General features: G+C 41.9%; 1 protein-coding gene across 3 annotated transcripts in view; it reads right to left on the bottom strand.

Moving 5' to 3' along the window:
* Positions 1-6237: 6237 nt before the first annotated feature.
* The window catches only part of Nxpe3 (neurexophilin and PC-esterase domain family member 3), a 44050-nt gene continuing 24480 nt past the window's right edge, over positions 6238-25807 (bottom strand). For all 3 annotated transcript variants that reach the window (XM_040750699.1, XM_040750700.1, XM_040750701.1), the window contains exons 3-6: positions 24358-25112; positions 18676-18749; positions 11549-11755; positions 6238-7738 (exon numbers count right to left, since the gene is read on the bottom strand). In XM_040750699.1, the coding sequence (XP_040606633.1) occupies positions 7188-7738; positions 11549-11755; positions 18676-18749; positions 24358-25112 (1587 nt within the window). In that variant the 3' untranslated portion in view covers positions 6238-7187. The remainder of the gene's footprint in view (positions 7739-11548; positions 11756-18675; positions 18750-24357; positions 25113-25807) is intronic.

Here is a 25807-nt window from a genome sequence, read left to right as displayed (position 1 = left end):
CTAAAAGGGAAATTTTGTATGAGTATAATGCATCTCAGTTAGCATTTTAAAAATTACTTATTTTTTGTGTGTATTGCCGTTTTGCCTGTGTGTCGGTGTCGGATCTCCTGGAACTGTACTCGCAGACAGTTGTGAGCCATGTGGGTGCTGGGAACTTAAACCCAGGTCCTCTGGAAGAGCAGTCAGTGCTCCTAAGGGCTGAATCGTCCGTCTCTCCAGCCCCCTCAGTTAGCATTTTTTTTTTAAGATAAAAATTCAGGGGGGGGCAGTGCACTATGCTTTTAATCCCAACATTCAGGAGGCAGAGGCAGGCAGATCTCTGAGAGTTCAAGACCAGCCTGGTCTCCTCTCTCTCTCTCTCTCTCTCTCTCTCTCTCTCTCTCTCTCTCTCTCTCTCTCTCTCTCTCTCTCTCTCTCTCTCTCTCTCTCTCTCCCTGAGAGCTACTTTTTCATTTAGTCTTTGTGCTTAAAATCTACATTTAAAATGTCGTTTAATGAAAAAAGTTATTTTAAGTGCACTTTATTTTATTAATTTTGTCTGTTTCAAGACAAGGTTTTCTCTGTGTAGCCCTAGCTGTCCTGGAACTAGCTCTTGTAGACCAGGCTGGCCTCGAACTCCCAAAGATCCACCTGCCTCTGCTTCCCAAGTGCTGGTATTAAAGGCGTGTGCCACCATTGCCAGCTGGTAAGTCCATTTTAAAAGGATGGGTTAAACTGAACTGATGAAGCACACTTTTGCTACCCTAGTTTCTGTGTTTTCAACTTCCGCCTCAACAGCTCTCTGCCTCTCAACTGCCCCCGGGATTCCCATGTGCCCCCAGCACTCAGGAGCTGCAGACCCACTTCGAAAGCGGAAAGAGCAATTCCAAAGTCATATTTATTGTCCACCCATTAGCAGCTCTTCTGAGTGCACTGACTCTAAATGCAACTTTGTAAGAGAATGAAGGTGTCTTGTTACTCATCCCCTCCACTCCACCCCCACCCCCGTGTTTTGACTGCCATTTTCCCTCCGTCTGGGTCCAGAAATAGGAGACTTGCTTCTACATGTATCACGTGAATGCGGAAAAGCTTACCATATTTGTTCTTGCCAAGGACTCTGATTTATCAATCTGGAACTTATCCTCTCCAGCCAGGAAAGTCTGTCGAGTGGTATTAATATACTGAGTGGTACGACGGTTCACACACATTGGACTATCTGTTCTGTACCTGCTGAATTATTTTTTTTGTTTTGTTTTGTTTTGTTTTGTTTTTTGAGACAGGGTTTCTCTGTATTGTTTTGAAGGCTGTCTTGGAACTCGCTCTGGAGACCAGGCTGGCCTCGAACTCACAGAGATCCGCCTACCTCTGCTTCCCGAGTGCTGGGATTAAAGGCGTGCGCCACCAACGCCCGGCGTTTGCTAAATTATTTTTAATTGCATGGTGTACATATGGAGAGGTACGTGAAAGTGAGTGCTCGTGGGGGCCATATATCCTGGAGCCACAGGGAGCTGTGAGCCTCCTCATAGGAATGCTGGGAACCAAACTTCAGTCCCACTCAAAGAGCCGTGCAAACTCTCAAGTGCTAAGCCATTCTCCAATTCCAGGAAAGGTTATTGTTAATAGGATAACTTCTAGAAGATATAATTTCCATTATTATTGGAAATAATAATTTCCAATTATTATTATTGGCTTTTCCTTTCACAATACCAGCAAATCAAACATTTCAGTTCAGGAGTCTGGCTGGGTCCCTCATTATATTAATGCTGTCACTTGAAATATAAGTTTTATTTGTAAGTATGTGTTTTCCTCGTGTATATGTATATACTCCATATGCATTCGGTGCCCATAGAGGCCACAAGGGATCAGAAATGCCTCTCCCCCAGAACTGGAATTACAGATGGTTATTAGCCGCCATGTGGGTACGGGGAATCAAACCCATGAGACCTCTCCAAGAGCAGCAAGTGCTCTTACCTGCTGCCCCATCTCTTCAGCCCCACAAATTCATACTTTATTTCAACAAAATTGCATATAAACCAGTTTTAATATTTTATTATAAGCCCAGACTTCCAACCATAATGGCCAACTGACATAATAAAACTGTTACTAGATAGCACAACTTTAGGCAGACCTTTATCGTTAAAGGCTATTTAACATATAAAAATATTTATACTGTAGGTTAGTTTCTTAGAGGCCCACATTACATGTACTCTGTGATTCTAACTCCAGCGATCACTCAGGATTTGGGTGCTAGGATCAATTATACTATAATCTGTGGATGCTTGACTCCTTTATAGAAAATGGCATAGTATTTGTGTATAATAAATATCCTCACTTTAAATCATCTCTAGGTTACTTATAATGCCTAATAATGTGTAAATGTTATATAAATAGATGTTATACTTTATTATTATTTATAATAATGACATGAATAGTTGGTATACATTTAGTACAGATGCAATATTTTCCCACATATTTTTATCTGAAATTGGCTGAAGCTAGTGATATTGAACCTAGAGACAAAGGCTGCATGTGTTTTTTTTTTTTAAAAAAGCCTACCAAAATTCTAATGTTCATTTGAATTCAATTGAATTACCTAATGTTCAATTGAATCATGGTTTGTATGCTTAATTAAAATTTTGTAGTTTTTTAAAACTATGATTCCCCAATCTACCTCAAGGCCCGACAATACCACTCAGGCATATACCCAAAGGATACACAATCACACCACAAGAACATTTATTTGTTCCACTATGGTCAATAGCAGCACTATTTGTAATATCCAGAACCTGGAAACAACCTAGATGCCCCTAAACTGAAGAATGGATAAAGAAAATGTGGTACATCATTTACACAATGGAATATCACTCAGCTGTAAAAAAAAAAATGGATGGAACTAGAAAAAAACATTCTGAGTGAGGTAACCCTGACACAGAAAGACAAACATGGTATGTACTCACTCATAAATGGATATTGAACCTAAAGCAAAGAATCTACAACCCCAGAGAAGCCAGGTTAAGGGGTCCCCTAAGAGGGACACACATGGAGGGCCCCAGAGAGGGAAAATAGTTATGATCTCCTGGGTAAACTGGGAGGGGGTAGAAGGGAGGGAATAGGAACGAACGTGAGGGATCAAGATCGAATTGGGGGAGCGACAAAGGGGGAGAGCAATGGAAGAGATATCTTGATAGAAGGAGCCGTTATGAGATTAGGAAGAAACCTGGTGCCAGAGAAATCCTCAGGAATCCACATAGATGGCCCCAGCTAAGACTCCTAGCAACAGTGGAGAGGGTGCCTGAACAGGCCTACCCCTGTAATCAGATTAGTGACTACCCCAATTTTTATCATAGAGCCTACATCCAGTAACTGACGGAGGCAGATGCAGTGACCCACAGCCAAACACTGGGCTGAGATCCTGGAGTTCAGTTGAAGAGACGGAGAAAGGATCACATGAACAAGGGGAGTCAAGACCACGATGGGGAAAACCACGGAGACAGCTGACTCAAGCTAGAGGGAGCTCATGGGCTATGGACCGACAGCTGGGGAAACCGTATAGGACCTAACTAGACCCCCTGAATGTGGGTGACACTTAAGTGACTTGATCTGTTTGGGGCAGGGCTGATAATGGCATCAGGACTTATCCCAAGGGCATGAATTGGCTTTTCGGAGTCCATTCCCTATGATACCTTACTCAGCCTTGATACAGGGGTGGGGGGTGAGGGGGACTTGGTCCAGCCTCAGCTTCATATACCAGACTTTGTTGATGCCCCAGGGAAGGCCTTACCACCTCTGAGGAGTGGATGGGGGTGGGAAAAGAGGGGTGGGCAGGAGAAGGGGAGGGAGGGGGAAGTGGGGTTGGTATGTAAATGAAAAATGATTTTTAAATAAAACTATGATTCCTTTTGTGTTTGTTAAGAGAAATGTATATTTAAATGTTTTCATCTGACATGTTGAAATTTGCAAGTATGTGGGACTAACTAGCCTATAAAATTTTTTATAAGTTTGAGAAACTCTTACTTGAAGTCCTTGAGACCATAACTGTTAGATTTTAGATTATATTAGATTTGGGAATATTTGTGTGCATATATATATATATATATGTGTATGTGTTTGTGTGTGACATATATTCACACACATGTATGTACATAACTCATTAAAGTGTCACAAGCCTAATGTATGTCCCACATGAACTTTATATATATATATAGCTTGAAGTAAATTCTATGTAACATTTAGTGTGTTTGGTTTCTAAAGATTATTTTTAAGATTTTAAAATTTCTTATTGTATATATTTGGGTTTGTTTGTTTTGAGACAGTATCTCACCATGTAACTCTGGTTAGTGTGGAAATCACTATGTAAACCAAGCTGACCTTAAATCCACAGAGATCTGCCTGCCTCTGCCTCCCAAGAGCTGGGATTAAAAGCATATGCTATGCCTCATTTTTTAGTATTTTATCTGTGTGTGTGTCTGTGTGTGTGTGGTCTTTCTGTCTGTCTATGTGTTTATGTGTCTGGGCATGGGGGGTCTGTCTGTCTATGTGTCTGTATGTCTGTGTCTGGGGGTGTGTGTATGTGTGTGTTTCTGTGTGTGTGTCTACGTGTCTGTGTGTCTGTCTGTTTCTCTGTGTGTGAGTCTGAGTAGACCGAAGGGAGGCATTGGATCAACCTGTAACATCAGTTACTGGTGGTTTGTGAGCCACTTGGCATGGGTGCTGGGATTCAGGCTCTGTCCTTTGGAAGAGCAGGGAGCACTGAAATCTGAGCCAGATTTCCAGCCCCACATCTGTCTTTTGAGTGTGACCTGTTGATCCAAAAAGCTTTAGATTTTGAAGAATTTTGGATTTTCAGATTAGAAATGCTCAACCTGTATCTGACTGTTCTGGGAAATATTTAGGTAACATTTTAATTTATGTAAAAATTTCCACACCAGAGTGTATAAAGACAAAAGAGGGATGAAAGTGTTCAAGGGGCTTCTAGAAATTGTGCCATCAAACCGTTAAGACCTTGTGCAAGCAAACTGAAAAGCAAAAACTGAGCAAGGTGACAAGAAATCAGCCACAGAAATCACTCTAAACCAGTGGTGGGTGGTCCTAGAAACTTCAGTGAGAAAGTGATTCTTTGCCTCCTTCCAAAGCCCTCCATAAGGAAATGTTCGGAAGGTCTCAAAACATACAATCTCTGTATGGAAGTCAAACAAGTTGTAGCTAAGCAGAGTGATGGACTCCAGGTGCCTTACCTAGTCCAATTCAAACCTGAGTTCTTCCTGTAAAAATGGAGCTAACATCACCTAATTATTGAATCATGACCAGTACTTGATAAACTCTTGAGATAATAGATTAGCAATGCTACTCCTCTAGATCACTCTTTTCTTTGTCATCATTTCTCAAAACATGGAACTCTACAACTGCATCAGGATCTCTGGGTATTTATCATTAAGGTTAATTCCATAGTCCCTGGAGGTATAGTCCCTAATTTATTTTTATCAAATACCGCAAGCTTAAGGGCTAGGTAAAACAAGCAATTTTAACCAGGCCAGTGGCACAGCCTATAGGTCCAGTTACTGGAGAGGCTGAGACAGGAAGATGGCAAATGAAAACCTATGTAGGCAACAAACCAAGTTCAAGACCAACCTATGAACTTATGGAGACTTTCTCTTAAGATAAAACGTTAAAAAAAAAAAGAATGAGGGTTCAGCTCAGTGCTATAGCAAGGCCCCAGAGGTTCCAGTTTCCATCCTGCAAAAACTAAGTTGTCATAACATATTTAACTTCACTGGCCATTCAGACACCAAAAACGATTATAGAAATTTCCCCAAAATATTTTATAAACTTAATGGTCCTCAAATTTTTTTCACTTTTTGAGGGGTGCAGCTTTAAGTATCTGTCTTCATCTCCCAAGACACCCCAGTGTTTACACATGTCTGTTTAGGAGAAATAAAAGTAAGTTATAACCTCTCATAATGCAAAAACTACTCATTAAATGATCCTTAATTTAATTTAAAACCATTTACCATTAATAAGACAAAGTCCAACCCTGTTAATTTCAGATATCCAGTAATGGGTTAGGAATATAACTGGGCAGCCTACATAATATGATCAAGGCCCTGAGTTTGAGCCACAGTCCAAAAAGACAAAAAGCTAAAAGGAATAACAGGTAGCTAAATAGTAGCTTTTTGCTACCAAGCATGAGACAATGTGTGTGTGTGTGTGTGTGTGTGTGTGTGTGTGTGTGTGTATTGCCCAAATCAAAAATATCTGTCGTGGATTTTAATATCTAATTTTATTAACTTCTGATCTGATGTAATGTCTAATTTTGACATATACTTCATGACAGCTAAAAGAGAAACACTTGGAACTGTTGAGGGGAGAAACTACAATTTTATGATAGTCAGCAGCATTCTTTACATAAAAGTCAGTTCTTAAAACCTACAAGCTCCAGAACATAAAAATAAACTTTTGTTCACATATTTATTTCCAAAAGTGGCTATTCTAGAATAAGTATTCATCACATAAAACTTAGCTGAATCAAGTAAGAAATAATTATCAACTGTGAACACCAATCCAAAGCACAGATTTTATGCTCTTCTGTTTTGCTTCTTTCCTAGATAAAAGCAGGAAATTGTTAGTATCCTTATTATAAAATTCTGACCACACACATTGGCCTTTACAAGTAATTCAGGGGGTGGGGAATGTCAACAAAAACTCCTGAGATACAGCAGTCTTCAGCGTGGCCAAGAAACCTCTGACAATAAACACTCTCTATTCGTGAGGAGGGATCCTTGTGCTATTCATAAAGACATGTCCTATTTCCTTTACCAGGTAAGTGACAAACATAGGATTGTCAGCTAAATCTATCCATTCTGTTTACTCAAAACACTAGTAGGCATTAGCACAGAAATCTCCACCCCAGGAGAAGCTGGATCAAATCCACTCATTAGCATCTTTGGTTACAAGGACAATACAGTGTGTAGATGCTGCTAATAAGAGCTCTACGATGGCTAAGTCAAGACGGAAAAGTCTTATAGGTAGATACAAATGCAGTCTACACTGCCTAAGTCTTTACAAGTCATTATGCAAAGTACAGCTCTTTTTTGAAATATCAAACATATTGATAGTATCCATCTCACAATGGAGTCAATCACAAACATTCTATGCTACAAGTCAATTGGAAAGGTCACTGAATGAAATTCCTTTAGTGTACTTGAAGACAGTTAGGGCTCCAAGGGGCATACGTAAGATAGGAACATGTCCAGTTGGTTCTTCACAATCACTTCATCTGGATGCAGCTTGTGGGGTAGATGATGGGCCAAGGTCATCTCCCAGGCATCAACAAGATAGACTCCCACCCCTGAGAACATCCTCCGAAGAATAGTGTCCAATTGAAAGTTGTACCAGTCACTGTTGAAAAGGCTCACCTCAGGCCCCAGCTCTTGGGCGTTGCCTGTCCGGATGACAACCACAGTCTTAGGGCTTCGGTCCAGGAGCTGGACCACTGCTCGTCGGATGTTCCTGAGCCTCCGGATATATACTTCCAAGGGGAAGGTGCTAAAGTGAGACCATACAGCTATGGCCACCACTGTGTTCTTCCCTCCCACAATCCCATTCAATTCATTTGCCACGTAATGAAGCTCATTACTGAAGACGCTTGTGAAGCGGATGGGTGGGCCGTGGCAGCGATATTTGAGCAAGATGTTGTGCTTCTGGTCCACTGCGAGGAAAGGACCAACGTTCTTGGGACTACCCAAGTTAAACTCCACTAAATCTGCAACCAGGAAAAAAATCAAATTAATGAAAACATTCAGTCTAGACACATACATTTGGAATAATCAAATGGCTTTCAAAATGGTTTCAAAAATAACCGTACAACAAAGATACGGAAGCTGTATACTGGACAGATTCCTCTGTGGATTTCATTACCAACATCATTACATTCAGAGACAGTGATGTAGTTGAAATGTGAGTTCTCTGTGCTACAACACTTGAGAGCTTCCTTGTTTAATAAAATCAATGCATGAGGTCAAAACAAAAAGTAATACTATTTTGAATCAATGGACCATTAGTCTAGTGCCCTAATTATTAAAAATAAATTATAAGCAATATTATCAGTGAAAGAGTCCATATATGTCTAATATGGTTACCTCCATTAAGCCAAGAAATCATGCTATTTTCACAGATCACAGAATATTTAAGAATAAAGTTGGCATTCATGTATCCTTCTAATAGGTGCGTATTTTATCTTCTAGAAGGGGGGCTGTAACTTCTGTTTTACAAGCACATTTCAGTAACTACACACATCTTTTGGGAAACCCTGCCATTTGCAAAAACATGAATAAGCCTGGAAGAATGCCACCCTAAGTGAAATAAGCCAGATACAGAAAGATAAATATTCCATAACATTCCTTATATGTAGTAACTTTAAGAGTTTAACTCTCAGCCGGGCGGTGGTGGTGCACGCCTTTAATCCCAGCACTCGGGAGGCAGAAGCAGGCGGATCTCTGTGAGTTCGAGGCTGGGCTAGACGGATAGCCTCCAAAACAATACAGAGAAACCCTGTCTCGAAAAACCAAAAAAAAAAAAAAGAGTTTAACTCTCTGGGGGCTGGAGAGATGGTTTAATGGTGAAGAGCACTGAATGCTCTTCCAGAGATCCCGAGTTCAAATCCCTGCACCCACAATTGTCTGTAACTCCAAGATCTGACACCCTCACACAGACATACATGCAGGTAAAACACCAATGCACATAAAATAAATAAACTAAAGAAAAAAGAACAACCTTTAAAGAGTTGAACTCTCAGAGAGGAAAAACTCACTGGAAGCGGGGAGCATGAGAAACAATGGGGAGTAGTTACTCAAGGATACCTCTTCTACTCCGGAAGGGCCAGTTTGTGAGACCTGCTGCACAGCAGGGTGGCTGTAGCTAACAACAGAGATTTTAAATGTTCTCACTACAAATAAATAGTATCTGAAGTAAGAGGTGTGTTCATTCTATCAGTATATCCTATTGTACCCTATAAATACATGCAATTGTTTGCCGATTAAAAATAATAAACTTTTAAGCCAAGAATGGTAGCATATACTTAATAATACCAGCACTTGGGGGGGCTAAGACAGGGGATTACTGAGTTCAAAGATATCCAGGGCAAAAGAGAGAGATCTTGCCTCAAAATAGGTGAACGAATAAATAAAATTTTTAGAAAGTAGAATAATCTAAATTTATACTCCTGAATTTAAAAAAGAGAGGGAGAGAGAGAGAGAGAGAGAGAGAGAGAGAGAGAGAGAGAGAGAAACAAGTTCCTTTTGTTCCTTTTTTCCCAATAAGCAACCCCATGGTTGAAAAAACCATATCACGGTCCTACAAGAAAACTTGTCTATCATAAGAAATAAAGTTGGCAGCGCATGCCCTTAATCCTAGCACTAGGAGGCGGAGGCAGGTGGATCTCTCTGAGTTTGAGGCCAGCCTGGTCCATGTAATAAGTTCCAGGCCAGCCAGATAGTGATAATAAGTGTCTCAGTAAGAAAAGGAAAGGAAAGGAAAGCAAGAGAGACTGGGAGAAAGGGAGGAGGGGAGTCAGCAGCACAATTTAGAAATCCTTGTGCTCCCTCCCCTCTAAGTTGTGTTTCTAGGCCCAGTTCCTTGCATGTGGAGAGCAGAGGCAGGAGGATCCCCACAAAGTTGAGGGCAGGTTGATATATAAAGCAAGCTGCAGGTTATCAGGAGTATACATCGAAACCGATCTCACATTAAATTCATACATACATAGTAAATGTTGATAACACAATTCCATGCACATTTCCTTAGCAGCTGCCCAGGGCCCACTACCACAGATGCCATGAGTCGGCCACAAGAGACATCAGTCTTGCCTCATAGTTCATAGTCAATTCTGAAATGGACACATCAGATTATAATAGTCTATATTCCCCTTAAGGATTTCACTTTTTCCTTCCCAAGCTTCTCCTTTAGACTCTCCTCCTTGGCTCGTTACTATGTAGCTTCCGGAGCTAAAGTGAATCAAAGTTCACGCTGTCATCTGCTTTTGATAAACATCAGGCACCCACACAAGGCTGCATGATATTAGATGAAAATCTGTCTGAAAGGGGACTGGTGGAAAATGAGCAAAACAGTCAACGTGATCATGGCTATTAAAGGAAATATCAGGCTATGTCATCAGAAATTATGAAGAAGCAACTGCAGACGCCTTGAAGGCCTGACCGGTCAGCACCAAGGCTCACCCAGCACGGTGCCGCCTCCAGATTTTTAATCTATGCTTCAATAACTGAACTCAATCATGTCTGTCTCATTGAAAAGCTGGAGTTGACTTTCTAACTTTTGAGGTTAAAATCTACTTCCTTTTCTTTTAAAAAGTAAATTAGAGATGATTTTTAAAAATGCCATAAGCAACTCACACACAAAACAATGAGATTTTATTTAAAAAAAAAAAAACACTGATGTGGTTAAGAACACTCGCTGCTTTTCTGAAGATCCTGAGCTCAATTTCCAGCACCCACAGGGCAGCTTACAACTGTCTGATGTCCTCTTCTGGTACACAGATGTTCATGGAGACAAAGTACCCATATACATAAATACATAAAGAAATCTTTAAAGAAAAAAAGAACCACTCCACTAACAGCCATTTAAAAAAGAAGTAGTCCCCACATAGGCCGAGGAGGTGGTTCAGCTGGTGCTTTCTGTAAAAATATGAGGACTTGAGTTTGATCCTCAGAACTCAAGCAAAGGGGGGAGGCTGTCCATTCACTTGCAACCATGCCAGAGAGGCAGGGGCGGCCAGGTCTCTTGGGATCGCTGGCCAGTGGAAGACTGCCTCACAAAACAAGATGGACGGAGGGCGTCTAAGAACAACACCCGAGGCTACGCACATTGCTTCACACACACCCACTTGCACAGAAACACACAAATAGTTCCCATGGCATCGCCTGTTCCTTAATAGAAAAGCACACAGCCTTAGAGAAGAGGGTGCCTCCTGTTAGTGGCAGGTCCCCAACTAGTCCAGTCCTATTCTGGATCTGAGGAGTAGTCTCAGAGCCGGGCAGACCCTAAGAACGCTGGGACCTGCCTAGAGTCTCTCAACAGAAGCCATCGCTGTCTCAGAGCCCCATCGACATGGATGCCTTTGCTACAAGGTCACATTTGGCTAATTCCTTCCAGTAAAATCCTGTAGAGACCTAGAGCGGAGCCAAACAGAACAGGAAAAGAAACACCTGGAGTGGCCAACTGTTTTACAACCCAGGTTAGCAGAAGTGGCTGACACCTGTGAGGTGACATAGTTCCGAGGTCTAATCTGACACAGCAAAACGAAGGCCCGAGAAGTAAATGACTCATCCAAGGCCAGAGAGAGACAGCGGGCTAAGCCTCCGTGAGAACCCGCGCTTCTGCCAATACAAGACTCTATTGCACACCAGAAGCTGCCACTTATCTCCCAGGGCTAAGATAACCCTTTAATCCTATGGCCCCCTCACCTGATGCCTCCCTTCAGGCATCAAAGGGAGCCTGCCCACTTCAAATCTGGTTTCACACACAGGGAAACAGTTATGAAACCAAAAGCAAAAGCACCAACCTGGGACAAACATAGTGAGGTATTCAAACCACTGCCTGATTGTTGAGTCACCAAATAAATACACCATTTTTCTCTGTAAGCATTCTGTAATGTTATCAGGGTCATTAAAATGGCGCATCTTAAACCTCCTGGACCTCCATTGGTCTTTGTAGAAATATCCAGAAGGAAAAGTTCCTGAACCTTGAGAGACGTCTAGGTCGTCAGCTTCTGCAAAGAAAAGGGGAAAATCTATTATAAGATTCTGAATTTCATCTCCAAAAACAAAAACCCTATACCCACATATTTGCTGGCCTGCAACAGGCAGTACTTCCTGTTGTCATAGCTTGAAGAAATCCCAGGCTTTCCCCCATACGAAAATGGGAAGAGGAGAGGTACTGGAGGGCACAGGGCGGGGGGGGGGCTTTAGACATTCCCTCTGTGTGTGTGTGTATGGGTGTGTGTGTGTGTTCATCAACATTCAAAGTAAGGGAAGACTAAACCCAAGGAAAGGTATCTACCCAGCGTTATTTTGGAGTGAGAGGATTCTTTTTTATCCTCATGTCTAAAAGCAAATGATAACTTAAACTCACAATAAGTTTCATATATGATTATATATATGCATTAACATAGCAATATGAACACGTCTCCCAGTCCATTAAAGGTTCTAATTCATGTGTTCTAAATCCAAATTTTCATACGGAAAACCACCATTGTCAGCTTCAGAGAAGAAATGCCATGTGATGGATCATTCTCCACGAAAGGTTTGGGTCTTTAGCATCATAAGCAGGGCTTAAAAGCATCAGCGACGTGTACTCACCACTGCAGCCCAGCTACACGTGGTACTGAGACAGTCGCCATCGCTCTGCCCTAACACCTCCTCGCTAGTACCATGTGGAAGCAACCCATGGCAAGGGTTCCAAACCCATGGTACTAGCTGTGTTCCGGGCTCTGTGTGGGGAAATGAAGCACATCGCTTCACGCATGCTCAGTCAGTCTCTTTAAAGTCCCAGTAGTGCTCCTGCTGTTCAGAGCGAGCAAGTGGAGCAAGGGCGGGGGCCTGACGCAGACACTGTCAGACCCCAAAGCATGCAGGTGAGAACCAAAGCCCAGCTTCTCAATTACCATGCCAGGTCATCAGAAGGAAACGGGAGCTCAGAGATGCCAGCCATTTCTTTCATCTTTTCCTGAGGATATAAACTCGCTCCTTTCTTAATAACTGAAATCTGCAATCTCCAAATAACACCAATCATTTTATGCCACTTCCTCATACACCCCAGGGTTCAGCAACAATCCCAGTTCAATCATTTCTGTCACCATTAAGCCACAACTGGAATGTAAATACTGTGTGACCTAGAAATTTAAGTCAGCCTCCTATTTGTGACTATTTTCAGATTAACTCCCCAACACTGTCTCAATCCAAATTATTTTGTATTTCCAATTCTCTCTTTAAAATGCATATTTTCTAGCTTACTAGATTATGTAAAGAATACAGGAAAGTATAATATATTCTGATATCTACCTCCAAATTAGGTGAAAAGTGTTCCCACATATTTGCTGGTCTGCTAGCTTATGGATGGATGACATTTCCTGTTACCACATAACAAAGAAATGACAGGATTTCCCTGATAGTGCATTTCCCCCTCCTTAGGCATCTGCTAATGCTTCATTGGTTCAGAGACTAAGTGGAAAAGTAACTGGTATTTTGTAAAATTTTTAGTTTGGCAAATATAAATACCAAAGAAAAGTGTAGAAAGGCAAAGAACGAACCTTTAAATGACTTATTCAAGAGTAATTTCCTTAGCCAGATATAGCAGGATACACTTGGAGTTACAGCTACACTACTCAGGAAGCTGAGAATCTCTTGAGCTCAGGAGTTCAAGACCAACTTAGGCACAGAGCAAGACATCATCACAAAACAAGACCAAAAATCCCAGTGGTTTCACTCCTGGCTTTTCAAAAACTCGTGTGTGTGTGTGTGTGTGTGTGTGTGTGTGTGTGTGTGTATGTGTGTGTGTGTGTGTGTGTGTGTGTGTGTGTGTGTGTGTGTACACCACAATACACATATGGAAGTCAGAGGACAACTTGTAAGAGTCCATTCTCTCCTTCTGCTATGTGGGTACCAGGGATCAAACTCAAGTCATCAGGCGTGGCAGTCAAGGCTTTACCAGCTGAATTGTCTCGCCTGTCCTCCTTGATTTAATGTATCAAAGCTGCAGAGCCAGAAAGCTACAAAGAACACACCTGGGGCACAAAGAAAACATTTACTGGGATAAAAATTAAAAGTGATTTTGAAGTTACAGTTTTACCCCTGGTAATTTGGCAGAATCAGTTATTTTGTGTCAAATACGTGTTAAAAAGAAAAGTATATATCACACAGGAAGCAATTACCATTTCTTTGAGAATGTTAATTATATTTACTACCAGAGTTTAGTCAAGCAAAGCAAATCAATTACTGAACCTGACGTTCATTCTTTAAACGCAGGGTGTCGTTTAAGAGTGGAATGTGCATGCCTATACTGCCACCTTGTGGTCATTTTGTACAACAGTGTTTCCTGACTGATTTCAAATCATTTGAAGTTGCTTAAAAAGTGTTTCTTGGAACTTTGGGGGCCTTCAGTTCACCGGGATATGAAATTCTCTTAAAATTATAAAATAATACCAATCTACTATTTCTTCAGAATAAAAATAAGACAAAACTAAAAGTTCGATGTTACTAAATTGTTATCCCGGATGTTAGTAAAAGGAAAATTTTACCAAGACAGATGTTTGTGCAAAATATAAATATGTATTTGGCTTATTCAAAAATAAACCTTTTGAGAATCCTTGTGTAAAAGCAGAAGGCATATTTCTGATTACTTTCAAGTACTGTCCTGCCTTCTCTAAATATCTTGGCTTCTCTTCATGGACCAAATCTGATGGTTTTTCTCCAAAGGGTGCTATTCCATGTGTAGCAAGAATTTTCTCCACAGGGGAGACTAATGGATATCTATGTCCCACCCACAACAGTCCCCCAAACAAACCAGGTTCAGTTCTACCTAAGCTCACCTTGAGAAACCAAAGAGTTTACTAGGCTTTCTTACAGAGCATGGATGAGGCATTACTGGTACAGGAGTGTTGGTGACTTCTCAGTGGCAACAGATCGAGTCCCAAGCCTACACACTCTCGCCGCACCCAAGACCACCTGCAGTTAAGGCAAATGGCTGCGAGAACTAGCTGGAGACTCAGGTGACAGACCAATGATTCTCCCAGTTCCCCGCTTCAGTGAGGGAACGCCAACAGTCAACAAGCCCAGCTAAGGTGATCTTTTGCAAGCAGACATTGCTGCTCTTATGGTGGTGACAGTGACTCTGCTGGGGGGGGGAGCACTGTATAACTCCACATCATCATCCATTAGCCTAATGAGGGCTATCTGGACCAAAACCAGCAAATGAGAGGGAAAGGGTCACAGCATTTCCCTCAACTGCCTACAAAGAGCAAGATGAAAAGAATACCACGAGAACTGAGGGAAGAAGTTTGGGGAACATCTCAGCAAGATAAGCAAGGTCCCCCAAAAGGTATGAGTTCAAATGTCCAACAAGGGGGCTGAGTCATTTAAATGTGAATATGTAGTGACCACAGTACAGATACTAATGAAAATTCATCAGTAATTCTGATCCTGGGAAACTGTCCGCCACCAGACACCTGCCCTCAATCAGCAGGTGAACTCCATCTAAAAACTGTTTCTTGCTTCTGACTGAAATTACAGCATCGTGTGGTGGTAGTATGGCAGTCTTAAGCAATACACTGCACTCTAAATATACATCTTTGGGGAAAATGAATTAACTTATACATAAATAGTAAAACTTGTGGGGAGGAAAAGAAAGCTTCAAAATATAGAAGCATAGAAAAAATAAGAAAGGGGTAAAAATTATGAATTCATTCAAATCAATCTAAAAGTCTTCCTTGACAATATTATTCAGAGTCTGGTAAAAAGTGCTTGTGTCATTATTTTCCTGTTTAAATTTTCCTCTGTGTGTGTGAGGGGGAGAGGAAGGAAGGGAGGGAGAGACAGACAGACAGACAGAGACAGGGAGAGAGAGACTGAACTCTTAAGGCTGGGGTGGGGATGATACAAACTGAGCCTAAACATATTATGGTTTAGGCAGTCAGGAAGTGTTCATCAGATAGATGAGCATAGACCCAAGGAGCGGGAGCAGAGGCACACTCTCCCAATGCCATCACCAGGGAGGCTGAGGCAGGCAGATCTCACATCTGAGGCCAGCATGGGTTCACGGAATCCAAACTGAAAGTGTTCTCAATTGTCAAATTTGGAACACTTTTGGCACACAGAAACAGTGACTGAGTTAAGCTGAGTTTTGTCCCAAAAACAAAATAGCCGGGCGTGGTGGTGCACACCTTTAGTCTCAGCACTCTCTCTGATTTCGAGGCCAGCCTGTTCTACATACAGAGTTCCAGGATAGCCAGGGCTACATAATGAAACCCTATCTCAAAAAAAAAAAAAGATAAATAAAGCTAGTTAAAATAAAAGAAACAAAATAATGGCAAGTCTATAGTGAGGTAGACAAGAAAAAGGGACAACCGTTCTTCACACTAGCATCCCAATTAATAAGCCCTGAAAGGAGGGGCTGGAGAAATGGCTCAGAGGTTAAGAGCATGGACTGTTCTCCCAGAGGTCCTGAGTACAATTCCCAGAAACCATTGCAGATGACTGACTCATAACCATCTGTAATGATATCTGGTGCCCTCTTCTGGTATGCAGACAGAACACTGTATACATAATAAATCTTTTTTTTAAAAAATCTTAAAAGGAATGTCACAGGAATCATTGCTACAGTTGAATCCAACAGAAGCTGAAGTTAGTGGGTGAAAGTTTAAATAGAAACGTAACGTTTGAGTAGAAGGAAAACCAGAGAGCCTGATTAGGGTCATCAAGTGCTGTCTCCAGTCAATGTGGATTTCTGGGAAGCACTCTCCATCTCAGCTCCTTCGATATACAAAGAACATTTTCCCCTAATTATGTACCTGCTACAATATGACTTCCCCACTCAAAGCCAAAGTATTCAGCGCCTAATCACTGAGTTGCTTTCTTCCATTTAAAAACAAAAAAAACTTCCTACCCAAAATAGTCCATCACAAGCCCATTTCGTTCCTGGATGATCTGGGTCCTGTCGGCAGAGGTAAACTGTAAAAACCTCTGCTTCAGAATAATGCGAACAGAGGGACCCGCAATGTGACCACGAGTATCTCAGTTCTGAAGCTGAGCTGCCTCCCACTGGCTCCTGGAGGCTTCCTGCCTGTTCTGCCTACCCTTGATATGAAATTTTCCACTATTACAAACTTGAAGAACGGAAAGCCTCTCCTGTTAACCACTCCACAGGACACCTGGCAAGTCACAAGCCTGGCGAGCATGGCAGAGTGGATGGGAAGAAGGTTTGTGGAGTAAGTGGAGATTGAAGCACAGTGTTATTGAGGAGCACCACATCTGCTAACACCTTGGCTATGGGTCCAAGGAAATTCTGAAAGTTGAAGATAAGTGTTTTCACTAGCGATGCTCTGCACACACATCTCGACAATGAACAAGTCATCTGGTTCAATGTAAATCAAATACAGATCTTCATCGGAAGACTGAGACTTCCACCTAACTGTGGCAGCCAGACTGTATATCCGGTCTACACATCTTTTGTGTATCTTTGTAATTTTTCACGGATTCTGAACAAGATACTGGTGTTTTAAAAATATGTAACTATCATACCTTAAAACTCAGATTGATTGGGGGAAAAACAAAACAAACAAACAAAACCTTAAGATTTCTGGGTGAATACAGTGTAAAAATGGAGATCTCTGGGGACCATGGGTTTGGTTTTACAGGAAAACAAAGGCGCACACTGCCCCCTTGAGGTGGTCCTGGCTCCTTGATTTGTTCTGCACAGTTTACGTAAGGCACCCATATGTAATAGCGATCCTTCTGGGTGCATGTGTATTAAATACCTAGTACCTGTGGCAAAGGGGATGGCGATATATGCTGTGTGGGAGGCAAGTGTTCTCAGGAACTGCAAAGCTCTTTCTGCTGTGTAAGTCTCCTTTCTACATTTACTACAGCAAAGGCATCACTGTTACTCCTCTGACTTTCACTCTTTGGTGCTTTGACACAGAATCTTACTCTGTAGCCAAGGCTATCCTGGAACTCTCTATGTAGTTCAAGTTAGCCTGAAACTCAAAGCAGTCCCCCAGCCTCAGTCTCCCAAAGATGTAAGTTGCTAGTCTCAGCTTACGCTTCATTATTAATACTTACACCAGTAGATCAGAACTGCATCCACTCATCAGTGTGTACATGTGCTGGTGTACATCAGTGTCAACCACAGACTGAGCTCAGGGCCTTGGGCACGCTAGAAAATGAGCACGGCACTTTTCTACCAAGTCACAAGTCCATTCTCCACCCAAGTGGCCAACACTTTCCATACCAATGTGCATGCCTGTCTATTATCCATGGTACAACACTATCCAACAGAAGTCTTTATATACAGCCAGACATAACGAAGCTACAGAGTATGTGATTTTAAAAAACTGGGCTTGTGATTTTATTTCATTTTGAGTCATTTCTGTCTTAATAGCCACAAAGGGCTAGAGGCTTCCATATTAGACAGCACAGCTCTAGAGACTCTTTAAGAGATACAGAGTGTATACTGGAAGAAAAGGAAGACAACTTTTACATTAACACACCTGGGAAAACCCAGAATCAATTACACAAGATCTGGCTGATTTACCGTTAACCCCTAATGTTCTCAGTTTGTGCTAAGAAGCAGCCCTGGCATAGGAATGGATGAGAATGTTTTGTCCATCAATCCTCTTAACAACAGAACCATACATCAGGGCTGGAGAGATGACTCAGCAGTTAAAAGCCCAGCTGCTACTGCAAAGGACCTCGGTTGGGTTCCCAGCTGCTACTGCAGAGGACCTCGGTTGGGTTCCCAGCGCCTACATGGCCGCTCACAGTCTTCTGAGACTCCAGTCCCAGGAGATCTGAAACCCACACCTGGTTCCTGCAGGTACTGCACGCCTCTGGTGTACATATATACATGCAGGGGAAACACTCATAAAATTTTTAAAAAATGATATTTTTAAAAGAAAAAGAAAAACATCATTTTTACCTTTGACTCTCCTGGAAATAACAGTCACCCAGTCAGGTCCACTGGAGTTGATCGGCATTTTGATATTGACACCACTTTAGAAGGAATTGAAAAAAAAAAAGCACAAGTTTAGATTAAGATTCAGGGACATTTGTTTGAAATTGTATATTTTTATCTGGAAGTGGAAAAAATACATATGCTTTCACACTGCGTCTTATGGTGAAGAAGAAAAATTAACCAACACAACTAATAGTTAATAAACTAGGGCTCTTGAGAGAAGGTAATATACACCGAAGAGAATTTTATTAAATCCTCAGTATGTTTTCACTGTTCTCTCTCTGTCTCTGTCTCTCTCTGTCTCTGTCTCTCTCACATACAGAGAGAGAGAGAGAGAGAGAGAGAGAGAGAGAGAAGGAGGGAGGGAGGAAGGGAGGGAGGGAGGGAAGGAGGAAGTGAGCGAGGGAGGGAGTGAGCGAGGGAGTGAGCGAGGGAGGGAGGGAGGGAGGGAGGGAGGAAGGGAGGGAGGGAGGGAGGGAGGGAGGGAGGGAGGAAGGGAGTGAAAGCCAGCATCAAGAGATAGGAATCGAGTACATATATTCCAGAATAGAGTCACTGTCAGGACTTTTGTACTCATATAAAAACAAGCTTTAAATACGTAGACTGCTCAGCCTCCTGTTGAGATATTTCCACTGCTCATCAATTTCAGAACAATGTGTTCATCCTACAGATGATTAGGAAGCTTCACTTGTATTCTGGGCATCACTCTAGCCCTGGCTTATGTAGCAAAACTCCCAGAATCTCCTCCCTAATTGGAACTGACATTCTACAGAATAGAGACAGAAAAACAAGTAATAAAGGATCTATACAGGGCTGGCTACACTAGAGAATTCCATATCTTACATAGCAACATTTGATGATTTCCAAGAGGGCGCATATAAAACACTTATGAGCTTAGAGTTTATTTTCCAAAAATACATAATAACTTTCACATAAAGCTTGAATGGCAGTTTTCTCCATAATTTTCCTGCAAAAATATTTAACCTCAATCATGAAAACAACCAAGCAAATCTAATGTAAAACACAATCCACAAAAGTATCAGTATTGAAATTGTCCATATCATAAAAGGTAAAAGAGATGAAAGAACTTTCCTAGATTTAAAAGATAACAAAGTATATAATGGGATCACAGATTAAATTAACAAAGAATATTACTAGGACACTCAAACATGAACTAGACGCACTGGTCAATGTGCTGAATCAATGACAAATGTCCCAACTGTGATAACTGTGCTAGGATTACATGTGGACAAAGTCCATGCTCTTAGGAGATGTAGGCCACCGGGGTCAGTGCTGTGATGACTGCAGCTTACTCTTAAGTGGTCCAAGTGGGAAGCATACACAAACATACATATAAAGCACACGTTGAGGAAAAGAAACACAAATATGGGACAACCGAGAATCTACAAGGTGGGTGGGTGGTGATATCATCAAAGTACTCCCCAAAGTTGAAAGCAGCTTGGGAGTTAGTGTTTGCTTACTTTTCGTTGGTTTGCTTTGCTTTGCTTTGCTTTGGTTGGTTGGGTTTATGTGTGCATGTGTGAATACAGGTATACATGTATGAATGTACATGTACGTGTAAGTACATGTATGGTAGGAAGGCCAGAGAACAACCTCAGACAGGGTTTCTCACTGTTGTAGATCTCACCAAGTAGTCTAGGCTGGCTGGCTTGTGAGCCCCAGGAGTCTACTTGTCTTTGCCACCTCCGTGCTGGGATGACACATCTGCGCCACCACATCCAGACTTCAGTGTGTTCTAGAGACCTAGCCCAAATCCTCATGTCTGGAAGCAATCAGTTTACAGACTGAGTTATCAACCCTGCCCTTTTCCCGTTATGTTCTATTCTGTTTGAGCCCAGGCTACCCTTGAACTCCCTCTTGTCCTGGCATCCTCAGTTTGGGTTTTAAAAAAAAAAGTACAAATCATGATAAAATAAAAAAAGAAGAACTTCTCTGTGATATTGTCATTTTGAAATGTCTGCCCTTAGAATCTTTGAGAGTCCTTCCCAGAACCGATGTTTTCTCTCTCCTAAGGGTAAAAAGTAAAGATCCTCAATTGTCCACCTATGATTTGATGAACCAAATGCCAAAGCTAGCCAGATACAGTCGCTCTGCCTACATTTCCAACACTTGGAGAAATGAGGAGGATCACCACAAATTTGAAGCCAGCTTGGGATACACAGTGAATTCCAGATCAGTCTGGGTTACTGTGAGATCCTATCTCAAAGATACAAAATGATAGCAAAGCTTCTTAAATTCTTCTAACATATGCAAGGCTGTGCACCTTGTAAAGATGAGGACAAACTCAACACACTTGAGGGAGCTCAAAACAGTTTGTCCAGAGGTCTTTAAGATCAGTTATCTTTTTCTTTTGAGATAGCCTGGTGCCACCTACTTCAGCAGTGTGAAGGATAACAAAGTGAAAATTAATTATTAAGTTTCTATCAAATGTAAGCGACCTCCAACACTTTCCCTAACAAACATCCCAGCCAGAGAGAGCTCTATGATGATTCTACTACAACCTACAATATGCCATTAGCTAGCACTCCCAGGATTTGCAAGTCATGGCAGGCACAAGACACCATTTTCTCTTTCTGCAGTAACAGGGTTTGTGTGTGCTTTTGTCTCTAATGGTGGGACTCGGAACGTCTTTATATGTTTTGCTATTCAACTCCCTGCTCCTTTATCCCACTATTTTCCACATGGAACTTGGTTAAACTATACCCATGCTTTTTCTTCTTCATTTGGGAGCCACTAGACAGAATGACACCCCAATTCCAAAATGGAGCAACTGGATATTCTTCACATAGAAATGAAATGATCTGCTCATACTCATTGAAAAATAGTAAGTATTGGGTCTGAGCTCAAGATTAAATATGTAAGTACAGTATGCATATGAATTTTTAAATAAATTTAATTTAAAAATTAAAAGGAATAAAACCCTTGAAACTTGGCATGGTAGCACACACCTGTAATTTTCATCATTTACAAGGCTGCGTCCAGAAGGTGGGTTTTCTTGTCAGTGAGATTCAGTCTTAAAAATGTGTAAGTATACAGGTGGTGGCAGCACACGCCTTTAATCTCAGCACTTGGGAGGCAGCAGCAGGCAAATTTCTGTGAGTTCAAGGCTATCCTGGTCTACAAAGTGAGTTTGAGGACAGCCTAGGCTACACAGAGAAACCCTGTATCAAAAAAAAACAAATAAATAAACTTTTAGATTTGTGTGTAGGATTCACCCCCCCCCTTTGGATTTGTTTTGTTTTGTTTTTTATTCAGCCACACAAAATACTGGTCTTCTAGAGCACTATGCAGTAAATGCATGGGGTCAGGCACCTTCTGCTGGCCTTGTAAATAAATGCATGATAGGAGTTCACAGACATAATAACAGAACCACAGACTAGTACAAAGTGGAAAAGCAGTTTTATTTAAGAAGTGTCTCTGGACGGGTGGTGGTAGAACATGCCTTTAATCCCAGCACTCAGGAGGCAGAGGCAGGTGGATATCTGTGAGTTCAAGACCAGCCTGGTCTACAAGAGCTAGTTCCAGGACAGCCTCCAAAACCACAGAGAAACCCTGTCTGGGAAAAAAAAAATCTAACTACACACTTCACAAACACATTTCTTCAACCAATGTGGAGGCTTTAAAATATTAAATATTAAAACTTCAGGGTGTCTAACTTTACTCAACCAAAATAGTTTTCTACCAACATCTTACAAATAAGCATTTCTTAAGGGAAGAGTCAGAAGAAGGTGGGGAGGGACAAAGAATATTGTCAAAATATGTTGTATGAAAAAAAATCAATCTAAAAGAGAAACTACTTTAAAGGGCTGAAGAGATGGCTCCATGGTTTTAAGAGCACTTGTTGCTCTTCTAGAGGACCTGAGCTTGACTCCCAGCACCCACACTGTCTGTGGTTCACAACCATCTGTAACCCCTGTTCCAGGGGATCCAATGCCACCTTCTTAGCTCCACAGACACCAAGCATGCACGTGGTGTACATACATAGATACATGCAAGCAAAACACCCATACACACATAAAAAGAAGACTTTTACATTTCCTAAAATACAGGTTTATACGTTCTTCTAAATGATTGTGCTTTTTGGCCACGTACTTTTCTAACTTCATTTCTTCTCTGGCTTTTGGTTTTTTGTTTTGCTTTGTTTTGTTTTTGTTTTGTTGGGGGGTTTTTTTGTCACTTAGTAATTATAAACACTTACAACATGACTTTTGAAGGCGGGGTTTAAATCAGTCCACCAGACCCAAGATAAATGACAAACAGGTATTTATTAGGGAAGAACTTACAAAATAATAGTAAGTAACTGCCACGGTCTTCCTGCTCCAGAAGATGCAGTCTCTGCCCTTCCGATGCTCTCACTGCAAGCCAAGAGAGCCAGCTAGCCCCTCCTCTTCCTTATAAGGGGTCACCTCTACACACCTGAAACCACGCCCATAGGGTGTGGCCACTGGCAAAGCAAGATGCCACAGCAGATTTAATGCATGCTTATATATAATGATTAGAAAAGGGAAAATGGTACAAGTGTTTACCACTTGTTTATGCTGGAAACATTAAATGCCACTCAGTTATTTTTTTTAAGTATTCAATTAGCTATTGTCAGCAATAGTTATCCTACATAACTTTTCCCCAGGACTGTTATTTCACTTCAGAATGACATGCAATGTTGAAGAAAACACAAATTTTCATTCAGTTTGATTCTATATTTTTCATCCTGCCCATTACCACACATACTGACTGTGCTGAAAACACATTCTGTTTTATGTTCAAAATACCATAATACTTTCCACAGCTGTTAACATGCAGGATTTGCTCTGGAATGCCTTGATTCTATTCTTACTAAGTTAACTCAGTAATACTGCCGTATCTGTAGTCTTTTACGATACGTAAACATTTATAATATTTAAAAGCTGATCTTCAAATTTTTAGCTTCAGACAACCCTCAAGCACCAGTGACTAGCCATCAATACCTCTGTTCTGGGGTGGGGGGCAGGGAGCTGAGTACACAGTGCCATGGGGGTGGGGATGGGCAGAGAGCATCTCAGAGTTGGTTCTTGACTCCCATTTTGTTAAGGTAGGGCCTCTCTTGTTTCTGCCATGCTGCATACACCAGGCCAGCTGGTTTGCAAGCTTCTGGACAATACTTCTGCCTCCTACGTTGCCACAGGAGTTCCAGATTATAGATGTGTGCTACGGCGGGCTTTTTATGTGGATCCAGAGGACGGAACTCAAGTGTCAAGCTTGCACAACAAGCATGCACTGAGCCATCTCCCGATATTCTTGGATTTTTTTTAAAAGCCTGTTCTGTGAATAAGTGGTCTTGCCTATGTAGCAATAAACACAGCATGCATCTCTAACATAAAACACAGCAGAGTAAGACCAAAACTTGAAGGGTAAAGGGTCTTTAATTTGAAGTTGAAGAAACACTAAGCCTCACCTTTAAAACACTGAACGAAAGTGCAAATTTCTTTTTCTTATGCAACACCTCTTCTGAGGCAGGAAATGCATACTTACAAGAGTCTCGGGCAGAACACACACACACACACACACACACACACACACACACACACACACACACACACACACACGGCAGACCTCTTTACCACCCCCCCAAGAATCAGGACCGCGTACCTCTGGAAGAAAGCACTGTCCGCAGCAGTGAGAAGCCCCTTCATGTATCCGCCCTTGAAGTGGTTGATTCTGCTGCTGCAGGGCAGCTTCTTTGGTTTGAAGCAGAACCAGGGCTCCCCGGTGTAGAGGTCTGTAAAGTTGCACAGGGGAAGACTTCCCGGGAGACACACGTTGCACTTCATTGTTTCCGAAATCCTTCCGGAGCGGAAGAGACTCTTGAAATACACCCTGTCTGGTTTGGCTTCTTGCAGGTACTGAAGAACTCTAATGCCTTCACTGGGGTGAACCAGAGATATGGACACTGTAACTCTGCCAGGCCAGAGCAGGGTGAAAAACACTTTGTAAAATCCATTCTGGTAGTCTACCACTCTGCCCACAGCGCCCGCATGCAGTTTAGGCGAGTGAATTCTGGCCTGCAGGTAGTCTCCGCCGTACTTCTTGGGCTTCCCTTGGAAATCGTGCACATGGACCAACACCTCCAGCTGGCTCCCCACCTTGAAGAAGGCTGCAGAATTCAAGATGACAAAGTAGCTGGAGGAAGGGTCGGTGCTCTTCACAAAAGGGACCAGGTCCACATCAGGCACCTGCCACTTTGAGGTGGCAAGCAATGTATCCTCTTCTAAGCGCTCCTGGCTGGACAAGGTCTGGTGTTCGTAACCACAGTACGGGTTCCGGGTAAGGCCTGTAGCCTTCGAGGAAACAAACTGCCCACTGCTGTCGATGAATGTCCCTGAGAGAGTATCATGGTCCAAGTACTAAAGAGAAATGACAGAAACCACGCTTCTCTGAATATTAGGCAAACAAATCTCTGCTTCGGTTTAAATCTGTATAAAATCGACTGCAATTTAACTGTTTCAAAAACCACAGCCTGCAAGTTTCACAGTTATTATAACAGAGTAAGGTTAATGGAAAATTCATAGAGAGGTCTCGTAGCTACACACATCATACCTCTAGGAGCTGTCTGTGGGTTCTCACAGTGAATTATCAGAGAGAAATCTCCTTGAGCTGCTAGCCATGAAAAGGGGAAAGAAACCATCTTTCAAAAAATAATATTGATTAGTACTAACCAGGTATGGTGACTTAGATAACAATGGCCTCCATAGGCTCACAGGGAGTGGCACTATTAGGAGGCATGGCCTTGTTGGAGGAAGTGTGTCACTGGGGGTGGGCTTTGAGGTCTCAGATGCTCAAGCCAGGCCCGGGTCACTCTCTCTTCCTGCTGCCTATGGTTGTGGATGTAGAACTCTCAGCTCCTTCTCCAGCACCATGTTTGTTTGCATGCCACTATGCTTTCTGCCAGAATGGACTAAACCTCTAAACTGTTAAGCCAGCCCCAACTAAATGTTTTCCTTTATAAGAGTTGTAGTGGTCACTGTCTCTTCATGGCAATAAAAAACCTAATTAAGATACAAGGTGAGGAACTACTTTTCCAGTCCCTAAACCCACTTGG

Source organism: Mesocricetus auratus, unplaced genomic scaffold, assembly GCF_017639785.1.
Source record: "Mesocricetus auratus isolate SY011 unplaced genomic scaffold, BCM_Maur_2.0 Super-Scaffold_100008, whole genome shotgun sequence".
Taxonomy (NCBI): Eukaryota; Metazoa; Chordata; class Mammalia; order Rodentia; family Cricetidae; genus Mesocricetus; species Mesocricetus auratus.
Note: the sequence above shows the minus strand (reverse complement) of the source record. Positions and strands in the feature narration are given on the sequence as shown.